General features: G+C 43.2%; 2 protein-coding genes across 25 annotated transcripts in view; one reads left to right on the forward strand and one right to left on the reverse strand.

Moving 5' to 3' along the window:
* The window catches only part of FRMPD1 (FERM and PDZ domain containing 1), a 159989-nt gene that overhangs the window by 119516 nt on the left and 17623 nt on the right, over window positions 1-22850 (forward strand). For 4 of the 23 annotated variants that reach the window (XM_078372521.1, XM_035252322.3, XM_035252316.3 and 1 more), the window contains 6 exons: window positions 3842-3999; window positions 4825-4927; window positions 7756-7801; window positions 13333-13467; window positions 15246-15353; window positions 19753-19848. In XM_078372521.1, coding sequence (XP_078228647.1) covers window positions 3842-3999; window positions 4825-4927; window positions 7756-7801; window positions 13333-13467; window positions 15246-15353; window positions 19753-19848 — 646 coding nt within the window. Of the gene's footprint in view, window positions 1-3841; window positions 4000-4824; window positions 4928-7755; window positions 7802-13161; window positions 13276-13332; window positions 13468-15245; window positions 15354-19752; window positions 19849-21860; window positions 21999-22850 lie in introns of those variants that run through there. The other 19 variants (XM_078372531.1, XM_078372526.1, XM_035252329.2 and 16 more) reach the window with 8 other exon arrangements.
* EXOSC3 (exosome component 3) overlaps window positions 3794-22850 on the reverse strand; it is an 85809-nt gene continuing 66752 nt past the window's right edge. For both annotated transcript variants that reach the window (XR_013535498.1, XM_035252477.3), the window contains one exon: window positions 3794-6428. The gene's annotated coding sequence lies outside the window, so the exon portion shown is untranslated. The remainder of the gene's footprint in view (window positions 6429-22850) is intronic.

Genomic DNA, 22850 nt, shown 5'->3' on the forward strand with positions numbered 1-22850 from the left:
TGGCTGCCCTCAGCATTTTTTCCTTCATTTCAACCCTGGTGAATCTGACGATTATGTGCCTTGGGGTTGCTCTCCTTGAGGAATATCTTTGTGGTGTTCTCTGTATTTCCTGGACTTGAATGTTGGCCTTTCTTGCTAGGTTGGGGAAGTTCTCCTGGATAATAACCTGAAGAGTATTTTCCAGCTTGGATTCATTCTCTCTGTCACATTCAGGTACACCTATCAAATGTACATTAGGTCTTTTCACATCATCCCATATTTCTTAGAGGCTTTATTCATTTCTTTTCACTCTTTTTTCTCTATTCTTGCTTTCTCATTTTATTTCATTGAGTTGATCTTTAGTCTCTGATATCCTTCCTTCTGCTTGGTCAGTTCAGCTATTGAAACTTGTGTATGCTTCATGAAGTTCTCATGTTGTGTTTTTCAGCTCCATCAAGTCATTTATATTCTTTAAGCTCTTTATTCTCATTAGCATTTCATCAAACCTTTTTTAAGGTTCTTAGTTTCTTCGCATTGGGTTAGAACATGTTCTTTTAGCTCAGATAAGTTTGTTATACCCACCTTCTGAAGCCTGTTTCTGTCAATTCATCAGGCTCATTCTCCATCCAGCTTTGTTCCCTTGCTGGTAAGGAGTTGTGATCCCTTGGAGGAGGAGAAGCATTCTGGCTTTGGTGTTTTCATCCTTTTTGTGCTGGTTTCTTCCCATCTTTGTGGATTTATCTACCTGTGGTCTTTGTAGTTGGTGACTTTTGGATGGGGTCTCTGAGTGGAAGTCATTTTTGTTGATGTTGAAGTTATTCCTTTCTGTCTTTTAGTTTTCCTTCTAACAGTCAGGCCCCTCTGCTGTAGGACTGCTGGAGGTGCACTTCAGATCCTGCTTGCCTGGGGATCACCTGCACTGGCTACCGAACAGTAAGGGTTGCTGCCAGTTTCTTCTTCTATTGTCTTCATCCCAGAAAGATACCCGCCAGATGTCAGCTTGAGCTCTCCTTTATGAGGTGTCTCTTTGGATATCCAGGGGTCGGGGAGCTGCTTGAGGAGACAGTCTGACCCTTATAGGAGCTCAGGTCCTGTGCTGGGAGCTCCGTTGTTCCATTCAGAGCTGCTGGGCAGGTACATTGAAGTCTCCTGCAGCAGAACTCATAACTGCGTTTTTTCCCAGGTGTTCTTTTCAGGGAAGGTGGGGCTTTATTTATAAGTTCCTGACATGCTGCTGCCTTTTTTCAAAGCTGCCCTGCCCAGCAAGGAGGTAGCCTAGTCATAGTCTGCCAGCAGAGGTGTTGTTGAGCTGCCATGGGCTTTGCCCTGCTGCTGTGTGAACTTCCTTGCAGTTTTGTTTACAGAGGTATAGTTAGAACTGCCTTAGTAATGGCGGTCTGCCTCAGTAATGGCAGACTGCCTCAGTAATGGTGGATTGCCTTAGTAATGGTGGATGCCCTTCCCCCTACAGAGCTGGACCATCCTGGGTCCAGCTGTACCTGCTGTGAAACTCTCAATCCAGAGCATTTCAGATTGCTGGTCTTTGTGGAGGTGGGATCTGCTGAGCCAGATCACCTGGCTCCGTTTCAGCCCCCTTTTTTTCAGTTGAATGGGCAGCTCTGTCTCCCAGGTGTTCCAGGAGCCAGTTGAAACGGCCACCCATATTTGTGTGAGTTTTTGTGCTGAGACCCTCTGGGCCAGCTGAAACAGCTGTGCTGGAAACTCATGGTGCTTTTCAGCCTGGGAATTTCCTGGTGTGTGGGCAGTAGAAACTTATTTGGAAATGCGGTGATCACTTACCCTCTGTGTTGTTGTTGCTGGGGACTGCACTCCAGAGCTGTTCCTATTCAGCCATCTTGGATCCACCATTTTTTTGTATTTTTAGAAGAAGCAAGGTCTTGCTGTGTTGCCCAGGCTGGTCTTGAACTCCTGGACTCAAGTGATTAGCCAGCCTTGGCCTCCCAAATTGCTGGGATTACAGGCGTGAGGCACCACACCTGAAATGTCAAATATTGAATTTGACTTTTAGTATGGAATAATTATTTATTGCATTTAGGAAGACCCTTTATAGCTTTAAATGTTTTTTAAGAAATCAGGAATAGACTAGGTACGGTGGCTCATGCCTGTAATTCCAGTACTTTGGGAGGCCAAGGGGGCAGATCACATGAGCTCAGGAGATCGAGACCAGCCTAGGCAGCATGGTGAAACACCTTCTCTACTAAAAATACAAAAAAATTAACCAGTGTGGTGGCATGAGCCTGTAGTCCCAGCTACTTGCGAGACTGAGGCATGAGAACCACTTGAACTCAGGAGTTAGGGGCTTCAGTGAGCTGAGATTGTTCCACTGCACTCTAGCCTGAGTGACAGAGTAAGACCTTATCTTAAAATAAATAATAAATAAATAAATAAATAAGAAAAAGAAGAAGAAAAAAAGAAAGAATGAAAAAAAATCAGTAAAAGCTATGGGTTTTATTCAGTGTGAATTTTCAGTTTTCTGTTTCTCTCCTCTCATTGGGTCTCTCTGCTTCCCCAGCACAGTATTACCTGCATGCTGGCCCAGAAGAGAGACTCTCTCTGCTTCTAAGTTGTGTAGGCTAGATTGTCTGTTCATATAGAGCCTACATTTGCTCTAAGCCAGGGCCTGCAGAGCTCCTTGGTGGATAATGTATGCGAGACTTTGGACTTGGGCTTGTCCCCTGCATTTGGCTCTGTGAGGCTGTTTTTCTTATTTCCGGATCCTTGTTGAAATTGGAGATCATTATAAATGAGAGAGAGATGATTTTCAGATAAGTGAGGGCCTATTGCATTAGGCAGCGTTCCTGACAGTGTTAGTAAATGGATGAGAATAAATGATAGACCTTAACTGCAGAGCCCCAAGAGAGCGGTTACTCCTTCACATTTCTGTTGTTTATAATGACAGTAAACATCTCATCCCATCACTCTTTGACCTTCCTCAGAAAGAACCACTGACTGTTAGAGGGGAATAACTTGTAACTCACTTTGTGGTTTCTCTCTATGAGAGATAGAAAATAGAACTTTCCTGCTTTTAAAGAACATACATGTTTTAAAGATTGATACCGAGGGAGTCCTTGCTATCCAGGATTTTATATTAGAATCCTTGCATTTACAAAGCTCAAAGGTAAGCAAAACTCATCATAAAGAAACAAAAAAAAATCACCGAAGGAAAAAAATCTTGATGTAAAATGATCCGTTGTCAAACATCTGAACCTGACAACTGCTTGTTTCTGTTCACTGTCCGTGTTTTTCCTCTCCTGTCCCTCTGACTCCAGCAATACGTCCTGCCTGGGATGCCCATCTGCCTGTCCTTCCGTCAGTCCATCCATTCATTCACTGATTCACTTAGGAGCAGTTACTGAATATCTTCTCTGTGCCGGGATCTGGACTGTATAGGTACACCCTAGACATGCCTCACAGTGCAGTGCAAATGCCACCTCTTCGAAGTACCAGATGCATCCCTGATTCCCTATTCTCTGCCCTACAAAGTTGAAACTGTTCTCTCCCTTCTCTGTGTGTCCATAGCACTTCATGGGTGCTTTCTAGATATTCAGCATAAGCTTGTTAAGAATGCCTGGCAATATGACTTCTCTTTTAGAGGACAGCCTTAAGTTCTGCTAGTGGGGTTTGTGTCTTATTTGTTTCAAGAGGCAAGTTGATATCTACTCAGCTCTGCATCTTTCTCCAATGTTGGGGCTGACCCAGTTCGTGACCAACAACTGGAATCTTCTCTCTCTTTCTTTCTCTCTCTCTCTTTCTTTCCCTTTCTTTCTTTCTTTCTTTCTTGCTTGCTTGCTTGCTTGCTTTCTATTCTTTTTTTTTTTTTTACATATTCCTTCTATTCTAGGGCTAAGGTTGCTGCAGCTGATGGGCCCCCCAGGAACCCAGCTCAGACCCTCATCCCTGTGCGGCACACAGTAAAGATAGACAAAGACGCCCTCCTTCAGGACTATGGATTTCACATTTCCGAGAGCCTTCCCCTTACAGTGGTGGCTGTCACAGCAGGTAGGGGATGACTGGGGAATGAAAAAGGAGTTTGGCTTCTTAAGGGGAAATAGCCCCGAATCTCCCCCAGTCTCTCTATCCTATAGCAAAATGCAGAAAAGCCTGCCCTAGGAAGTTAGAAAAGGCATTCCTAATTCTGTCTTGGGCTTTGCACCTCACTTTGATGCTGGGAGGGAGGAAGCCCCCAGTACACCTGCTGCTCCAAACCCCAGGCTCCCACTGGCCTTAACCAGGGCTTTGCCCACCCATGACTCACTGGCTGGTCTCAGGGCAGTGAAAGTATCTGGTTAAGCCAGCCCTCCTCTTTGAACCCCACATGCTCCTAGCTGGGGAGACTTTCTGATCAGACAGTAATAGAAACTTGATTTGTCTTCACTTGAACCTTGTGAAATATAGGCTGTACCAGGGTGAAGAGGAGCAGATGGGGAAAGTCCAGTGCTTGTTTTCAAACATAAGGTGTGTTAATCTGGGATTTGTTAAAATGTGTTAATTTCTATTTACACATACATACACACCAGAGTTCATCAGAGATGCATGGAGTAGATTTACTGGCCAACTCTGTTGATTTAGAAGGTTTCTGCTTGTTTTCTTTCTCAGGACAGTCTTCTAACATCCCTGGAAGTTGGTGATAGATGATAGGTACATTATCCATGATTTACAAACAAGAAAATTAGGATCTGCATGAGCCCAAGCCTGACTGAAGGTGGGGGAGTGAGCCAGTACCCCGGGGACTGGATCAGGCTGTCATGTTTGCTGTGCTGCTATTACACATGGAGTCTGGGTCCTCCCGGCATGAGCACCTATTACTTATTTTCTGTCCAACAGGAGGCTCTGCTCATGGCAAGCTTTTCCCTGGTGATCAGATCCTCCAAATGAACAATGAGCCTGCCGAAGACCTTTCCTGGGAACGCGCAGTCGATATTCTCAGGTACTAAATAACCTTCCATCATCTACAGAATTGTACAGATTATCAAAGAGCAAAGTTGGGCAACAGGAAGGCCATAACTGATCCCCTGATTTTAATAAGGCTAAAGTCTATTTTAAAGTGGCAAGGACAGCCTCGTTTTAGAGTTCCAACTCTCTCTATTAAGATGGCTTCTTGGTGGTGGCTGTTATAGTCCACTCTCTCTCACTTGCCTACAAAAGAGCATGGGAGGCACAGAGTGCATATTTGTCAAACCCCTGCTATGCCCAAGACGCCGTGCTGGGCACTGCAGGAATGTAATGATCGTAAATAACACATAGCCCCTATCCTCTAAGGATTTATAGGAACGTTGTAACATATGCCAAAGATTGAACTAAATTGGTACCAGATCTGTTCTTCTTTATCCCTCTTGATATCTCTTCTTAAATGTAATTGCAGGTGCATCTTGGTTGGCATATATGTAGTTTCATTGATGTAGCACCTCCAAACCTTCTGCCTGGTGTCATTGTGACTTATGGAAATGCCTTGCTTTCTACCTAGACAATGATTTCTTGGGACCAGGGCACAGAGGGTTCTCAGTTCAATGAGTGACTATGGTTAGTGCTGGGAATTAGCAACCCAGACTTGAAGATGGAGGAGTGCCATTGACAGGAGTAAAGAGGACAAGCAGACATTTCATGGCTACATGCAAGCTTCGGCTTTTACATTTTTTACTCAGCATTGTTCTAATGACTAATATACAGAGAGGTGAGAAATAGAGGTAGGTGCAAGCTAACTTGAAGATATATATGTAGTTCAGTTTGTGCTTTTTTATGAATCACTTATCTGGCTTTTGGGTGGTATTAATTTTTATTTCCCTTTTTTGAGCTGGGGTCTTGCTGTGTTGCCCAGGCTGGTCTCGAACTCTTCAGCTCAGGTGGTCTTCCCCTCCCAGCTATTCAGGTGGCTGAGAAGGGAGAAGCTCTTGAACTTGGGAGGCAGAGGTTACAGTGAGCCAAGATTGTACCACTGTACTCCAGCCTCGGCAACAGAGTGAGACTCTGTCTCAAAAAAAGAACAAAAAAGAAAAGCCGAGGAAACATGCTGTAAATGCTGGAGAGTCCTCCAACTTGCTCAGAAGTTGTAGGTTGACAAGACAGAGAAGGGCCCAGAAGTATTTCAGTTGTGTCTTTAATGCTGGGTAAAAGTTGGTCCAAAAGATGGAGGTGAAGGGTGATTCAGGCAGAGGAGTAAGCAGAGCAACAGGGTGGGAGTAGGGGCTGCTAAGCAGTTCAGTTTGCCTGGAGAAAAGTTCTAGGAAGTCAAGTCCAGATGATAGAGGGTCTCGAATGCCAGCACAGCACGTTTCAGTGTGATTTGATTCTCCCCCTGGAAGGGCGGGCAGTTGGCTTCTTCTGAGCTGGGGTGCGTGACTTGAGGTGTGCTGTGCATCTGTGCCCTCGGCTGTGTTTTGCATGTGAGAATCCCAGGATGCCTCGATTCTTTTTAGCTTAGTTCCCAGCATCTAAAAAGAGCATGTATTATTCAGTGTCGTATGTAAAAGGAAAAACACAAAGCGAAACAAAATGACACAACAATGCCAGAAAACATCTCAAATTCCTCCCAATGCTGTGAGGCCAGTATGTCCTTCAGAGCACTTGCACTTTGATTTATTGTGATTTACCTCAGAAAAGGCCTATTCTTATTTAAAATGGAAAAGAGGAAGTCCCCAGACACTTAGGCATCTTGGGCTGAGTTTATCCAGTTGAGGAAATAACTCACCAGCAGCAATTGGCCTAAATGTTCATATTGCCAGAAGTCAAATGAAATTATTTTGCAAACTGCTTCTCTACGTAGCAATGGCAAAGAGAAAGGAAAATATGAATCCATTTTCTCTGTTCTGCCTGCTAATATAAAGTAGAGGTTCGGCAGTTATCTGGTTGATTTGATCACTTTTGAAATCTAAGAGATAATGCGAGACAGAGATGTCTACTGTCTTGATTACGTGATTGGGCTCATTACACTGACTTCGGGCGCAAACACCATAAACTCTTTGGCTTTCATCTGATAAATGTTACCCACAGACATTGATTCTATTTAGTGAAATGTTTAGCCTGAGTTTTCTGAAATAGCAACCTAAGTTATCTGTGTTATTGCCATGTTTTCTCTTAAAAATGTTTTTGGGATGTAAATCTAACTAGTATCCACTGGATGAGTTCTTCATTGTATGGGACTAAATTAAGGCTAAGTGCCTTAATAAATGTTGTGGCTCTAGATATAGGCTAGATAGCGGAGGTGGACATAGGAAGATTTCCTCCAGGTGGGGGAGCTCTCCAGGTCAGTTTAAGTTTCTTTGCAGGTTGCTGCATTTCCCAGTTTTGCTGAGCCAAAGAATTTAAGGCAGGCTGGGTTCGGTGCCTCACGTCTGTAATCTTAGCACTTTGGGAGGCCGAGACGGGTGGATCACCTGAGGTGAGGAGTTCAAGACCAGCCTGACCAACATGGAGAAACCCCATTTCTACTAAAAATACAAAATTAGCTGGGTGTGGTGACGCATGCCTGTAGTCCCAGCTACTTGGGAAGCTGAGGCAGGAGAATCGGTTGAACCCAGGAGGCAGAAGTTGTGGTGAGCCGAGATCGCACCATTGCACTCCAGCCTGGATAACAAGAGCAAAACTCTGTCTCAAAAAAAAAAAAAAAAAAAAAAAAGAAGCTAAGGCAAAGGAGGCTGCTGTATACTAATTCTGCCAATCTTTTTGACCCTAACACACATGCTCACACACGTGTACATGCACATGCATCTATCACACAGAACGACTAAATGTTTTTGTCTTTATTCTTTCTTTTTTCAGGGAAGCGGAAGATTCTCTTTCAATCACAGTTGTTCGCTGCACGTCGGTAAATCTCCTTCTATGTCCTGTGTGTTAGTTTCACCATTCTGGCCCTAAGACCCTGTTCCCCCAGAGGATATCCCTCATAAAGTCAGCAGGGAAGGCAAAGAGTGGAGGGTGACAGCTGCCTGGCAGTGGGTGGCCAGACAGTCTATGTTATCTGAAGACCTCCACCATGCAAATATAATGGAGGAAACAGATATGGTGCAGGCCTCAAGAATTGATGGTCCAGTGGAAGAGATAGACCTATGATTGGGCACAGTAGGATGAAGATAAATTTCAAGACAGGTTTGAGTGGTATGACTTTGGGGTAAACCATTAGTTTTAGCTTTCACTTTTGTAAAATAGTGGTCATGACAATAACTGCCTTGTCTGTCCAATGGGTTGTTAGAAGGACTGAATGAGATGTTGGATATGCAAGTGTGTTTTATCAGCTCTGAGGCTCACCACGTGGCACCGTGTGGCATAGATGACGCACAGGGAGGAAGTGGCAATCCGAAACCACCACAGGCTGAGGAGCTCCTTATGTATTATTTAAGGAAAGTATATAATCAAATTTTTGAAAGAAAGACTACTAATGAGAAAGTTTTTTAAAAGTTGACAGAACATTTTCATTGTGAGAAATTTCAATATATGCTTCTTAGCCTTGGCCACAAATAGACCAAAAGAAAAAAAGAGGGGCATAGAGAATTTTAATAATGCATTTAATAATCTGATCTAATTGACCACATTCCAGGCTGCCAAGAAAACCCAATAAACTCCCCAAATGAAAAACTGTGCAGGTCCCTCTTTCTGAATATAATAAAAGAGAAGCTAATAACTATTAAAAATTTAATTAAAAACCATTCAGCCATTTGGAAATAAAAATGTAATTTCCTAAGTAAAGATGGAGTCAAATAGAAAAAGCAAAATTATCATTATAGACTATTTAGAAAATAATTGAAAATTAGAACAGTACTTTTTTTTTGAGATGGAGTCTCCCATCGAGCATGCTGAGTGCAATGGCACTATCTTGGCTCACCACAACCTCCACCTCCTGGGTTTAAGCAATTCTCCTTCCTCAGTCTCCCAGTTAGCTGGGATTATAGGCCCAGCTAATTTTTGTATTCTTAGTACAGATGGGGTTTTGCCACGTTGGCCAGGCTGGTCTTAAACTCCTGACCTCAGGTTATCCACCTGCCTTGGCTTCCCAAAGTGCTAGGATTACAGGTGTGAGCCACCATGCCCAGTCAGAACTGTACTTCTTAAAACTAATTATGGGGCCGGGGGCAGTGGCTCACGCCTGTAATCCCAGCACTTTGGGAGGCTGAGGTGGGTGGATCACAAGGTCAGGAGTTAGAGACCAGCCTAACCAACATGGTGAAACTTCATCTCTACTAAAAATAAAAAATTAGCCTGGTGCTGTGGCAGGTGCCTGTAATCCCAGCTGCTTGGGAGGCTGAGGCAGGAGAATTGCTTGAACCCAGGAGGCGAAGGTTGCAGTGAGCCAAGATCACGCCATTGCACTCCAGCCTGGGTGACCAGAGCGAGACTCTGTCTCAAAAAAAACAACAACAAAAAACAATTATGTACAGTGAGCTATATTCAGAGTAAAATTCATAGCCTTGAGTATTTTTATCATTTAATACAGCAATAAAGCAATTATTCAGTGCAAGAAGTTAGAAAAAAAGGTTAATGAAACAAACATAAAGCAGAATAAAGTAACAAAAATTAAAATATAAATGGTCCTCTGAAAAACAAAGATTGCAGTGTTGATAAGTCCAAGGTCTATTTCTTTAAGGACAAAAGTTACATAAAATACACAAACCTTAAGGGAAAGAGATATGTGAGCCTCAGGTGGAGGAAACTATAGTATTACTGACATATATAAAAAAAAATCTAGCTGGGCATGGTGGCTCACACCGGTAATCCCAGCACTTTGGGAAGCTGGGGCAGGCAGATCACAAGGTCAAGAGATCGAGACCATCCTGGCCAACATGATGAAACAAAATATAAATATATTTTGTGGAAAACATAGCATTCCAAATCAGTGGGAGAAAGGGCAATTATTCAAGAAATCAAACTTGGACGTTTGTTTAAGCATTTGGAAAAAATACAGTCTCACCTCTAAAAATGCAAACAACATGGATAGATGTCTGTCTGGCCATAGGCTGTAGAAAGACTGCCTATGCATTGAAAGCGTGGAACGCGCTTGAAATGCATTGAAAGCACAGTGGAACAAAGGCGATTTGATTATGTGAAAATATAAACCTTCTGTAGAAATAGTCTCCTCTCTGTATTTGACAAGTGTTATATTTTGTTTTTATTTCTCGGAAATAGAGTAGGAAAAACCCACCTAATTAGGATGAAGATGTTTGCCATAAATATGTCAGACCAAGTATTTTCTGTATAGATAAATGGAATTTCTTCTATTCTTAACAGAATTTGTCTATTAAATAATGTGAAACCAGTATGGAAACAGGGAAATCTAATCAGTATACATGGTAGTGCAGGTGTTAGGATGTCCTTTTTATCTAGCTGGTTATCGTCTCATTGGAGAGTATCTTAATTTTAATTAGGCAGGTTTTTTCCTACTCTGTTTCCAAGAAATGAGCAAAAGAAAACACTTAATGTAAGGAGCGAGGGAAACAGCATAGAGCTAAATCCTTTAAAAAATAAAAAGTATGGGAAGATGAAAATTGGTATGTGTCCAGTACCACTCCTGAGATTCCTACAAGATTTTCAGGAAGAGAGGAACGTAAATACTGTGCTCTGGAGGTCTCTCAGGGAGAACTGGCATTAGCCCAGTCTATGGCCACCAGTGCCTCTGAGAAATGTCCTAAATATTGGTTAGCCTGCTCCTGGGCCTCTCACCAGAACTGCCCCGAAGAATGAATGAATGAATGAACAAATGAATGAATGAATTTATTTGAGATAGAGTTTCATTCCATCTCAATGGAGTGCAATGGTGCGATCTTGGCTCACTGCAGCCTCTGCCTCCTGGGTTCAAGTGATTCTCCTGCCTCAGCCTCCTGAGTAGCTGGGACTACAGGCATGCACCACCATGCCCAGCTAATTTTTGTATTTTCAGTACAGACAGTGTTTCACCATTTTGGCCAGGATGGTCTCGATCTCTTGACCTCGTGATCTGCCCACCTCAGCCTACCAAAGTACTGGAATTACAGGTGTGAGCCACTGCGCCTGGCCTATTTATTTATTTTTGAGACAAAGTCTTGCTCTGTCACCCAGGCTGGAGTGCAGCGGTGCAATCTCAGTTCACTGCAACCTCCACCTCCCGAGTTCAAGCAATTCTCCTGCCTCAGCTTCCCAAGTAGCTGGGGCTACAGGCACGCACTACCATGCCTGGATAATTTTTATATATTTTAGTAGAGACAGGGTTTCACCATATTGGCCAGGCTGGTCTCGAACTCCTGACCTCAAGTGATCTGCCTGCCTCAGCCTCCCAAAGTGCTGGGATTACAGGTGTGAGCCACTGCACATGGCCCCAAAGAATTTTAAAAACATTGCAAAATGATCATACATGTCTTGCTTTAGCAAGGAGGCTCATTGTTGCCGTGGTAGATTCTTGGAGTCCTCAAATTACTTGAAATTGATTAGGAACGATAAAATCCAGTTACACCATTAATTACTGCTTCTCTAGAACACTGAATTGTACTGGTTTACATTTGTAGATCTGTATTGTCTATAATACATTATTTGTAATAATATTAATGCCAGTATTTAATGTCTTATTTAATTTGCATCAAAAGGAAATGCTATGAGGAAGATACACTCATTATCCCCCTTTTACAGATGAGGACACCATGGCCTCACACGCCCATGGTCTCACGTGCAGAAATCAGTGAAGCTAGGTTGTTTTCCAGGTAGACCCCAGAACCCACATTCCTTAGTGTTATGCTATTGTACCTCTGTAAACCCTGCTGCCATCATGAGTAACATTGTGTAGCCCAGGGCAGAGGGTATTGCAAAAAGATAAAGGAATGTTTTCCAAAGTGTCCCTTTCAGTGCCCTTTTATACATTAACTCTTAGTTCAGCAAAAAACATGTACAAAGAGATTTTATCAGCTGAGGTCTGCTGCTTTCCGATGAATTAATTTAGAATCCAGGGAGTAATGAGTAGCTCATATCCTTTGAATTGTCTCTTTAAAATATTAGATGACTGAAGTGGGCATAAGGAGGTGGTTTATAATATGTTCCAGATGCCAAGATATGCAGGATGGCAGAGCTGATGTCGGGTATATTAGTACAGGAGCCACAGTGGGGCTGTGTGTTAGGCACTTTCATGTCAACATGTTTTTTTTCCCAAAGCAGCCAGTTTCCTGGTTGGGTGGGCCCAAGTGTAAGAATGGCTCTTCTTCCCTACGACTCCCACCAACTAGTTCAGAGCAAGTCCACTTTGTATGAAATGGCAAACATTTGGAAGAGTGATCTTCTCTAGGCTAAACAACTCTTCCATCAGTGATTCCTCATAGATGTGTTTTTCTGAATTCTCACTTCTCTGAGAGCTTTCTGGAAAGATTCCAATTTCATGATGACTCTCCCAGTGACACCCAGAAAGAAACAGTTCCACCAGTGACCAATGCTGAGTATCATGGGGAATGGATATGCACCAAGAATGCTGGTAAAGCCCAAAACTGGGTCAACATTTTAGCAGGCTCCATCGCACTGTCAGCTTGGGTGAAACTGGTGGCCAATTAAATACTGAGCTGGCTTTTAAATGAGTAGCTTCCAAGCCAGGTCCCTTAAATCCCATGCTTGTGCAATTGATATTTTGGATGCTCAGTGCCACACTTCACATTAATCCCTGTCATGTTGCTTTTGCCCAGTGTTCTGGCATGCTGCGATTTTACTCAGGGAATTGCGGGGCTGAAAGGCCTATTTGTACAGTTGATAGCTGTAGTCATTCTCCCTGCCTGTCAGGAACCCTCCCCTTCCTATGTGTACTCCAGTTCCTTCAGTTTCCTGCCAGTTGATTTTCTTGAGCACAATCCAGCTCTGGGCCTAATTCAGGATTTATCTCCTGAAGGTGAGAGACAACAGTGGTTTCTTCCTGCAGATTCCTTTCTTCTCTGCGTCTCTCTTCTGTTCTGCCCCTGATTTCTTATTCCTTTGAGTCTGTAGGCTGGTGATGGTTGTACCTGTTGCTTTGACCACTCCCTTTATCTTGTTCCCTGCAGCTCTTGACAGCCCCACTCCTTATACTGTCTTATATTTGTTTTTGGCGCTTTCCTGGCCTTTGACCCATAGCTATCTCGGTCCTTAAGTTTCCTACGCATCCCTCTTTTAGATTCCCAGTTCCTTGACCTTGCCCCTCCAAATTCTTGCTGCCTGATACCTGATGACACCTTGCAGCTCTGTCTTTCACAGGTTTGGCAACTTCACTTTCTCTGGCTTCAACCAAGACATTGCTAAACATCACTGTTGAGGATTGAGCCAAAGGGAGACTAAGTTGCTGAGTTAGAAATCAGGACTATTTTGAGGGTACGTCAACTAGTGTATGAACCCACCTAATGGCACTGCATCTGGCCTCTTCCACAGGGGGATTATAGGAGACTTTATCCAATGCTTTGCAAGAATGAAGGAATACTACTATATCCACAGAACCCTGGTCTACCAATATGGACTCCTATCTTCAAAGGAAAAATGAACTTGGTTGGCTCTGACTTGTTCTTGGTAACTCCATATTGGCTGTTAGTGATCACTGTCTTAAAGCTCTCTGTCTTTTATCTTGGATTTTGCCAAGAATCTTTTCTTTATTTATTTATTTATTTGTTTATTTAATTTAGAGTCTCACTCTGTCAGCAGGCTGGAGTGCAGTGGCGTGATCTCAGCTCACTGCAAACTCCACCTCCTGGATTAAAGTGATTCTCCTGCCTCAGCCTCCCAAGTAGCTATGACTAAAGGTTTGTGCCACCACACTAGGCTAATTTTTGTATTTTTAGTAGAGATAGGGTTTCACAATGTTGGCTAGGCTGGACTTGAACTCCTGATCTCAGGTGATCCAGGTGCCTTGGCCTCCCAAAGTGCTGGGATTGCAGGCAGGAGCCGTGCACCCAGCCTGATTTTGCCAAGAATTAATGACAGACTTACCAATATGTGTTTTCCTAAATGCTCCATATTCATTTTCTGGAAGACTTGATATTGGACCATCTTAAATCTCCTAACATTTCTTCCATTCTCTGTTTCATGGATGATACCAACTTACATTAATAGGTCAACAAGCCCCCTAGATTCAAGTGGTATGGGAGTCTTGAACTCATTCGAAGCAATCTGATAGTCTTATCACTAATTTTGGGTTGTAACTTTTTCTCTTATCCTTCTATCCCTTCTCTAATTTCTACAGGTGTACTTCTCTGCATACATTATTATTTCTCCTCTTTTCTACTATTTTTTTTGTTTTAAAACAAATTATATATTTGAGATGTTGAGTCACAGCCATGAATCCTGTCATGCCAAGGTTCTAGTTAGCCATGAGAATCACATTTATCTTTTTGCCTTAAAATTTCGGGGCTACTTGTTCATTTCATGTACTTCATGGCTTTGGTCAGTGGTATTTGAGTCTATGAACATTGTTTCCAGCTGTTTCCCTGATTGCTGTTATGTATCTCTTCTCCCATCTTCACAGAACATGGCCCAGAGTTTCATCTTGGTACTCTTACACATGTAAACATTCTAGAGGCTGGCCTAAAGGACTGTCCATGCCACGGGAACATAGGATGTTAGGCTGGAAAATAGTGTGTCAGGATTTCATTCAGGAAGGTCACAGCCTGTTGGTCTAGAAGATCATGTAACATGCTGTTCAGCAAGTGTCACAATTTGGCTTGATATGATCAAGTCCAAAGGCTTCACCATATACTCATACCAACCTGAGATGACTCTTTACTTCTGGGAAAAGAGGGAACCTCCCAAAAGATAAGAGCAAAGTGGGGCCAAGGATAAGTCATAAGGGTCAGAGTTTCAGGAAACCCCGTCTAACTACTATATTGTGCAGATGGGAAGACTCTGAAGGCCAGGGAGGGGTAAGGACTGGGCCAAAGTCACAGAGAGTTATTTTGTTGTGCTTTACACAGTCATGGTTTTCTTTCATAAGAATTTGTGTTTGATATAGTTCTCACAACTATTGAGCAGTAAAACATGAGTTGGAATTCACATCTTCCCATTCACAGGGCAGGACCTTTTGTCTTCATCATATCACAGCTATTTTGCTACCATGTTGAATTTCCAACTATTCTCAGGCATGTGAGAACATTATCTGGCTTGGGATCCCTAGATTTTATAAAAATACCTTTAATGGGTTATTATTCTTTCCTGTGGGTTTAAATTGAATCTGCAACAACTATCAAAGTTTCTGTTTTTAAGAAATGAGAAGCTTTTATGAAATGAAAGCTTTTAAGAAATACAAGCTTTTATGAAAGTGCTGCTTCAGAATGCATCATGTTGATATTTTACAGGGAGTCCCTAAATCATCCTTCCTGACCGAGGAGAAGAGAGCCAGGCTGAAGACCAACCCTGTGAAGGTGCACTTTGCTGAAGAAGTGCTCATCAGTGGACACAGCCAGGTGTGTCACTAGTCAAGGGATTGCAATTACTCTTTATGAAGCTGGCAAGCTGCCTTCTGGCACATAACTCCCTGAACCTCTGGGATCCCACAGCACAGAGAGGATGCAGAGGTGCAGTGCGTTTGCAAGAGGTTTTGTGCACCCTCCCTGTCAGATGCCTGCAGACCCTGGACTGGGAGAGCTGGTGGGAGTTCTGGGCCCTGGGTGGGGACAGGGAAGAAGAGCACTGAGTATGGCTCTCTATGGTTCTGTGACTTCATTCTTCTGCCCATGAAATTTCAACAGATTCCACTAGTTAATTTCTCATTTTGCATCTTCAAACTTATTACTCCCTCTGAAGGTGATCTATTGATAAAACGTCAGTGGTGACGGGGTTGCTTTTTATTTAAGAGCCCATCATCTATTGAACCTCTATTATGTGACCTAACTTTGCGTGTAGACAGTCCTCAGTTATCACAATTCCCGGCAAGGGAGGTATTTTAACAAAAGAGGAAACAGAGGCCTAGAGAGAGTAAGATACTTAACCTCTAAGATCACATAGCAAGAAAATGCAGGAGCTCAGGCCCACGTGACTTCAGTTCTTTGGTTTTTCACTATGACATGCAGTCTAGTCCTTTTTAATATGGAGAGACCCAGGGTTGGGGGTTCAGAAGACAAATTTGTAATGGGAAAATGTGGCTAGAGTTTGATTTTTATGTGGAGTGTCGGATAAAAGGCATATTTATTCATAATTTACACATTTCCTCCAGTAGTCTCTAACTATTGCCATTCTGAATTGCTTAATATTAGACTTAGAAATTTTAAAGTCAAAACTTGTCCTTATCTGGTCTCCTCACCATAGAGACCAGCAAAGGCCATGGGAGTAAGAGGGGGTGGGTTCTACCACCATTTTAACAAAGGATCCAGGTGACCTTGTCCACATCTACAGAGCCCTTATTTTCTACCTGCCCTGCTACTTAATAGAGCACACCTTCAGATAGACTTGAGTCAGAAAGGTGGACTTGTTCAGGAAGGGGCCAGTGGGAGGCCTAATGCTTTACTCAGAAAACACCTGTCAGTCAGCAATATTTGAGTCATGTGTGTGAAATTGGATTGAGCCTCTTTAGAAAATTAAGTTTAGATTTGGCCGGGCACAGAGTGGCTCATGCCTGTAATCCCACCACTTTGGGAGGCTAAAGCAGGCCGATCACCAGGTAGTGATTGAGACTAGCCTGGCCAACATGGTGAAACCCCATCTCTACTAAAAATACAAAAATCAACTGGGCGTGGTAGCACACACTTGTAGTCCCAGCTACTCAGGAGGCTGAGACAGGAGAACCGCTTAAACCTGGGAGGCAGAGGTTGCAGTGAGCCAAGATCACACCACTGCACTCCAGCGTGGGCTACAAGGAGCGAGACTCCATCTCAAAAAAAAGAAAAAAGAAAATTAAGTTTAGATTCAACACATGACTCTTCATTTCAAGTCATGCACAGTGATGAGTAGTGAGGGTGAGAACCAGCTAGCATAACAGGTAAAGAGTAAAGGCACTACAGGTGTGGACAGGGTCACTTTGTTGATTTGTTTTAATGGCCATGACTTCCTATTCACTGCTGTCTATGTTGAGGGGACCATATAAGGACAATTTTCACCTGAACTGGCTACAAAACTGGCTTTGAGTTTTGGTGGGGATGGGGAGTTTAAAGGACAAGGTTCTAAAAAGGTGTCTCCAGGAAGACTTGGAAGGTTGGGGCACCTCAGGGAATCTTTGGGAGTCTCTACTTCAGTCACACAAGGCAGAGATAGCAAAACCCGGAAGAGTTCATCCCTGTGACCTGCCTATTTCTCCTTTCAAGTGTTTAAAAGCTGATAAAATTGGCTGTTAAACTTTTCCCCTTGGAACATAGTAAGACTGCCTTAGGATACATAATCACTGTGTTAAGAAGGATCTGAGGTAGTAAACTGGTATTTGAAATATATTTGACTTTGCTCACAGTTACACAAATACAAAAGAAGAAATATTAAAAGGTATAACTTTATACTTAGCAAATGAGCACAAATAGAGAAAAACTGTAAGCCCGAATGCTGAGAAAGTAATTACAGTCTTGCACTACTGATGGCTTTATAAATTGGCTTAAATTTTTTGAGGTGAAAAAAAAATTTAATTACTGCCATAAAAAATGACCCAGAGATTGCATTCCTATTAGTCGATACAATAATTTAAATGTAAATCCATATATTTAAAAATATCTGTAGTATCAACATTTTAAGTAGCTCCCAAAATATAAAAAAATGCTCAATTGTCTAGGGCAGAGGAATTGTGAAATCAACTGATATTTCAACTCAATAGAATATTATAAAGCCATTAAAGTTATAAATATAAAGCCCACGTAAAAATTGTATATGAAATGTGTATTGGGTAGAAAATGAACATAGCATCGTGCATATTAAATTATTGCAGCTCTCTAAAAGAGAGCTATTTACAGATACAGATAAAAACTGGAAGAAGCCTTAGGGGAAAGTAAGTGGTGGTAGTTATGTATTGTTGTTATGAATATATCTTTTGTAAACCTTTTAAATCACAAAGAAAGTACTAAGCAAAAAAATTCCCACTTGGGAAACCTCAAAATTAAGATTTCTGAACCCCCAAAGCCACAGAATTAAGACAGCAGCAGAGTAAGCAGTCTGAAATCCCTCGTCCTGATGTAAAATGAAACGGCCCTGGAATAGGAACATCTTCCTTTTTCCTCCATAAAAATATTGTTTTAAAAAAAGTTATGAACCCAGAAGACAGAGGCTGAAGTGAGCTGAGATCATACTACTGCACTCCAGCCTGGGCAACAGGGTGAGACTCTGTCAAAAAAAAAAAGTTATGAGAGCGATGATTGTGAGTCTGCTTAGAAGATACAAGTACCTTTGTATTTAGAAGATTCAACATTCTCATCTGAAAAACCTGAAAGGTTTTTTTGGAAAAAGATTATAAACTTTTTTTACCCTGGTGGGCTTTATACCCTAACTCTTTATAGAGATGAGTTCAGGGGGCCAATTCTAGCTCAAATCTTGGGTACTCTAAAATCCCTCTGTGCTTCTGGAGGACACCAGCCCCAAAGGTCCTTTGTATTTGCAAACAAACACTCAGAAGTCACTTCTTATGAGGCTGGAAGATTCTCTAAAACCCTCTCCTGCCTCATCCCAGGAGCTGTCATGGGGCCACCAAACACAGACTAGTCCTGTGCCTTTTGCCCAAATAGCCCTACAAGAGTGGCAGAGTCCCTTAAGGGACCTCACACATCTAGGGTGATAGTTGGGGTAGTGTACTGGAGAGCATCCCTCTGCCCTTTGGTGATATTTCATTATAGAGAATGCAGCAATAAAATGAGGATAAGAGAGGCTCCCCTACCCTCTCCATCCCACCCCAGTCCCACAAGGTAGAGTCTAAGAATCTCTGAGAGGCCCATGTTGAACAGCATGCATGCTGGTTATCTGGCTTGCCAAATTGCATCCCATAAGAGTGCAACCAGCGGTGAAATGTTAGCTGACGGTCATGAGACATCACACAAGCTCGTGCGGTGCAATCAGTATGCTTGTGGAAGGGCTCGCTCTTCTCCACCATTTGTCATACCTAACAGTCCTCATGGGCATCCCTTGACAATGCATGCCTGTGCACTGAAGAAATTCCCAGGTGCCGAGGAGCAACCCCTGACATGGTGAGGTTAGGGAGGATCCTACTCTCCAAACCAGGCAGGATCAGACAACCAAGGATTTGTCATACCCAGGGGCAGGAAAGGTGTGACTGGGATACAACAGGTCAGGCACGATGGCTCATGCCTGTAATTTTAGTATATTGAGAGGCCAAGGCAGGCAGAACACTTGAGGCCAGGAGTTCGAGACCAGCTGGCCAACATTATGAAACCCTTCCTCTACTAAAAATACAAAAATTAGGCTGAGCACAGTGGCTCAGGCCTGTGATCCCAGCACTTAGGGAGGCTGAGGTTAGTGGATCACCTGAGGTCAGAAGTTCAAGACCTGCCTGGCCAACATGGTGAAACCCCATCTCTACTAAAAAATACGAAAATTAGCTAGGCATGGTGGCATGAGCCTGTAGTCTCAGCTACTTGGGAGACTGAGACAGGAGATTTGCTTAAACCTGGGAGGCAGAAGTTGCAGTGAGCTGAGATCATGCCACTGTACTCCAGCCTGAGCGACAGAGTGAGACTCTGTCTCAAAAAAAAAAATAAAAAAGCTGGTCGTGATGGCAGGTGCCTGTAATCCCAGCTATTTGAGAATCACTTGAACCCAGGAGGCAGAGGTTGCCGTGAGCAGAGATTGTACCACTGCCCTCCAGCCTGGGTGAGAGAGTGAGACCCTGTCTCCAGAACTAAAAAAAAAACAGGGATACAACACTGCTTTTGTGTTTTACAGGGTAATTCTCTGCTGTGTATGCCCAATGTGCTCAAGCTATACTTGGAGAATGGACAGACCAAAGCTTTCAAGTTTGAAGCAAACACAACCGTCAAGGTATTAAGAATAAACTTGAACCTCTTTTCCCAGGAGAATGTTCTGGCTGCCAGGACCCTCCAGGCATCTTGCCCTGCATCTGCCTTGGTGGTCTCACAAACACCATGGTCCCTGGAAGATGAGCCCCTATAATAATAAGCCAGATACCACGTTACCTCGTTTCATTGCACAGCCACCCAGAAAGATGGTATTTTTACCATCATCTTAACTGGGCGGAGGTTAGAGGGTGGGGATCAGAATTAGAGAGATTAAGTGACGTGCTCAAAGGTCAGATTAGAACTCCTAAACCTTCACCTATAACCACCAGGCTTCCCTGCTATTTGTCTGCTACTCTACCTGCTACCCCAAACACTAGAGCAGCTGAAAACCCAGGTGAGATGTCAAGAAAGGTACAGGCTCTGCCTTTTCTGTTCTTTGTTAAAGTCAGTGGGCTGGGCACAGTGGCTCACACCTATAATCCCAGCACTCTGGGAGGCTGAGATGGGCAGATCACCTAAGGTTGGGAGTTTGAGACCACCCTGGCCAACATGGTGAAACCCTGTCTCTACTAAAAATACAAAAATTAGCCAGCACACTGGCGTACGCCTGTAATCCCAGCTGCTCAGGAAGCAGAGGCAGGAGAATCACATGAACCCAGGAGGCGGAGTTGCAGTGAACTGAGATCATACCACTGCATTCCAGCCTGGGCGACAGAGCAAGATTCCATTTCAAAAATAAGTAAAAAATAGGGCTGGGTGCAGTGGCTCACGCCTGTAATCCAAGCACTTTGGAGGCCAAGGCGGGCGGATCACCTGAGGTTGGGAGTTCAAGACCAGCCTGACCAACACGGTGAAACCCTGACTTTAAAAAATAATAATAAATAAATAAAAGTCAATTGAACTTATCCTTTATAAGTTTCCCCATATGAAATTCTGAGAGGGGTTACTGAGCTTAGTCAAGGGTGGTCTCTGTCTTCAGAAGTTTGCAGTCTAGTTTAGGGAGGGTGGACATTCAGGGAATGCCCAATAGTCCATGGCAGGATGAAATAAGGGCTGCATGCAAGGCGAAGAGTACCATCTGTTCCAGCCTGTCCAGACGTCAGACAAGGCTTAGGAGAGAAGATGGACCTGCACTGAGCTTTGGAGGATAACTAAGATTTCAACGAGGGCCAGTAGGGACAGGGCAGTTGAGGGTAGGGTAATATCAATCAGAGAGTCGTATGAACTAATGCAGAGAGCCAGAAAAATGAGCATTGCGCAGGAAATAGCAAACTATTTAGCAGGGCTGGGGCACAGGCTGTTTTCTTGTGGGAGGAGTGGCTGGGAAGGGCCTCAAATACCAGGCAGCAACAGAGCTTGACTTTTATCCATAGATACTAACGTATGGTGCCAACAGTTCTTGAACAAGGGAGTAAATAGTGTTACAGTGAGGCTGCAGTGAAGAAGCAAAGTTATTTGAACATAAAAACCTTGTAAGAGGAAACATTGAGCCCAGCTCTTCTGGTACAAGGGGGAGAGCAGGTTCAGGTAGGCCAATGCCGTGACAGGTGATCAACAGTAGCCAAGACACACATGCACACACAGACATTCACACAGTACACTCACACACATGCACATGTGTGCACACATATGTACAATGTTCATACACCTACAACGCACACATCTAGTGTTTCTCTCTGGCACCTTCATTTGGCAATTCCTACAGCTGCTCCAAATGCTCTATTCTATTTCTTCCTAAATGTGACTTAGAAGAAGCTGGAGAAGGGCTTTCTGAACCAGGGGAACTCCACGTCTCGAGGAGGAAGGCGAGAGAGGAATAGACTTTAAGTATTAGCTACACACCAGGTACTCTTCCTTATATACAATCTCATTTAATGCCCTAGCAACGTTGTGAAGTAACTAGTTATCCCCACTTTGCAGATGAGAATACAGGCCCAAGAGGTCCAGAAGGTGTCAAGGTCAGCTAGCTCAGAACTGGCTTCAAACTTGGTCTGTTTTTGAACTCTGTGCTGGATCTTGTCACTCTGCCATTCTGCATAAAAGGGAAGTTTTGCAAATGAATTAGACAAGAGTTCTACTTTCGTCATCTTTGATCAAAGAGGTTACTGACTGGATTGGAATAGAAGAGTTCTTTAAAGCAAGTCCTCCTTTGGTGGTCAAAAGGACTTTGAGGTAATTTACAATAAAGGCCCACATTACAGGGAAATTATACTTAAGATGATAGAGAGGGTTGGGGAAATGAACAAGGACTTAGCCAATATAATACTAGTTAGTCTTACTTATCTGTAGTAGCCAAATTTTTTTAAAGCAAAGCCTTTAGCTATTTATGACACAGAGAGCAGTAGATATAAATAAATCTTACGAGTGAAAAAAGGAAAAATCACTGTCAGCTCATCAGTGACTTCTCTTCCCATTTCCCTTACCAAGGGAAGAAAAGTTCTTGTATTAGAAAACCCTCTTTCTCTAAATCAGGAAAAAGAGTGTGTCATTTGACCAGTAAACATTTATTGACACGTTTTGTGTGCCACACATTTCATATCACCAACAACTTGGCAATAAGTTACCCAGGAGCTGGGTTCAGTGACTCACACCTGTAATCCCAGCACTTTGGGAGGCCGAGGCAGTTGGATCACCTGAGGTTAAGAGTTTGAGACCAGCCTGGCCAACATGGTAAAACTCTGTTTCTACTAATAATACAAAAATTAGCCAGGCATGATGGTACACACCTGTCGTCCCAGCTACTTGGGAGGCTAAGGCAGGAGAACCACTTGAACCCGGGAGGCAGAGGTTGTAGTGAGCTGAGATTGTGCCACTGCATTCCAGCCTGGGCAACAAGAGCGAAACTCTGTCTCAAAAAAATTAAATAAATAAACAAATGAACAAATAACCCAGGGTTACACTCTTAGGAAGCCTGGCGTCTTGGGGTGGGGCTAGGGTGAGGAGGTGAGACCTGGCCACAACTCACAGTGAAATGAGGTACAGTGTGGTACAGGCTCAGGGGAGAGCAACTTATGGCTGGGTGGC

The sequence above is a fragment of the Callithrix jacchus genome, chromosome 1 (genome assembly GCF_049354715.1).
Source record: "Callithrix jacchus isolate 240 chromosome 1, calJac240_pri, whole genome shotgun sequence".
Taxonomy (NCBI): Eukaryota; Metazoa; Chordata; class Mammalia; order Primates; family Cebidae; genus Callithrix; species Callithrix jacchus.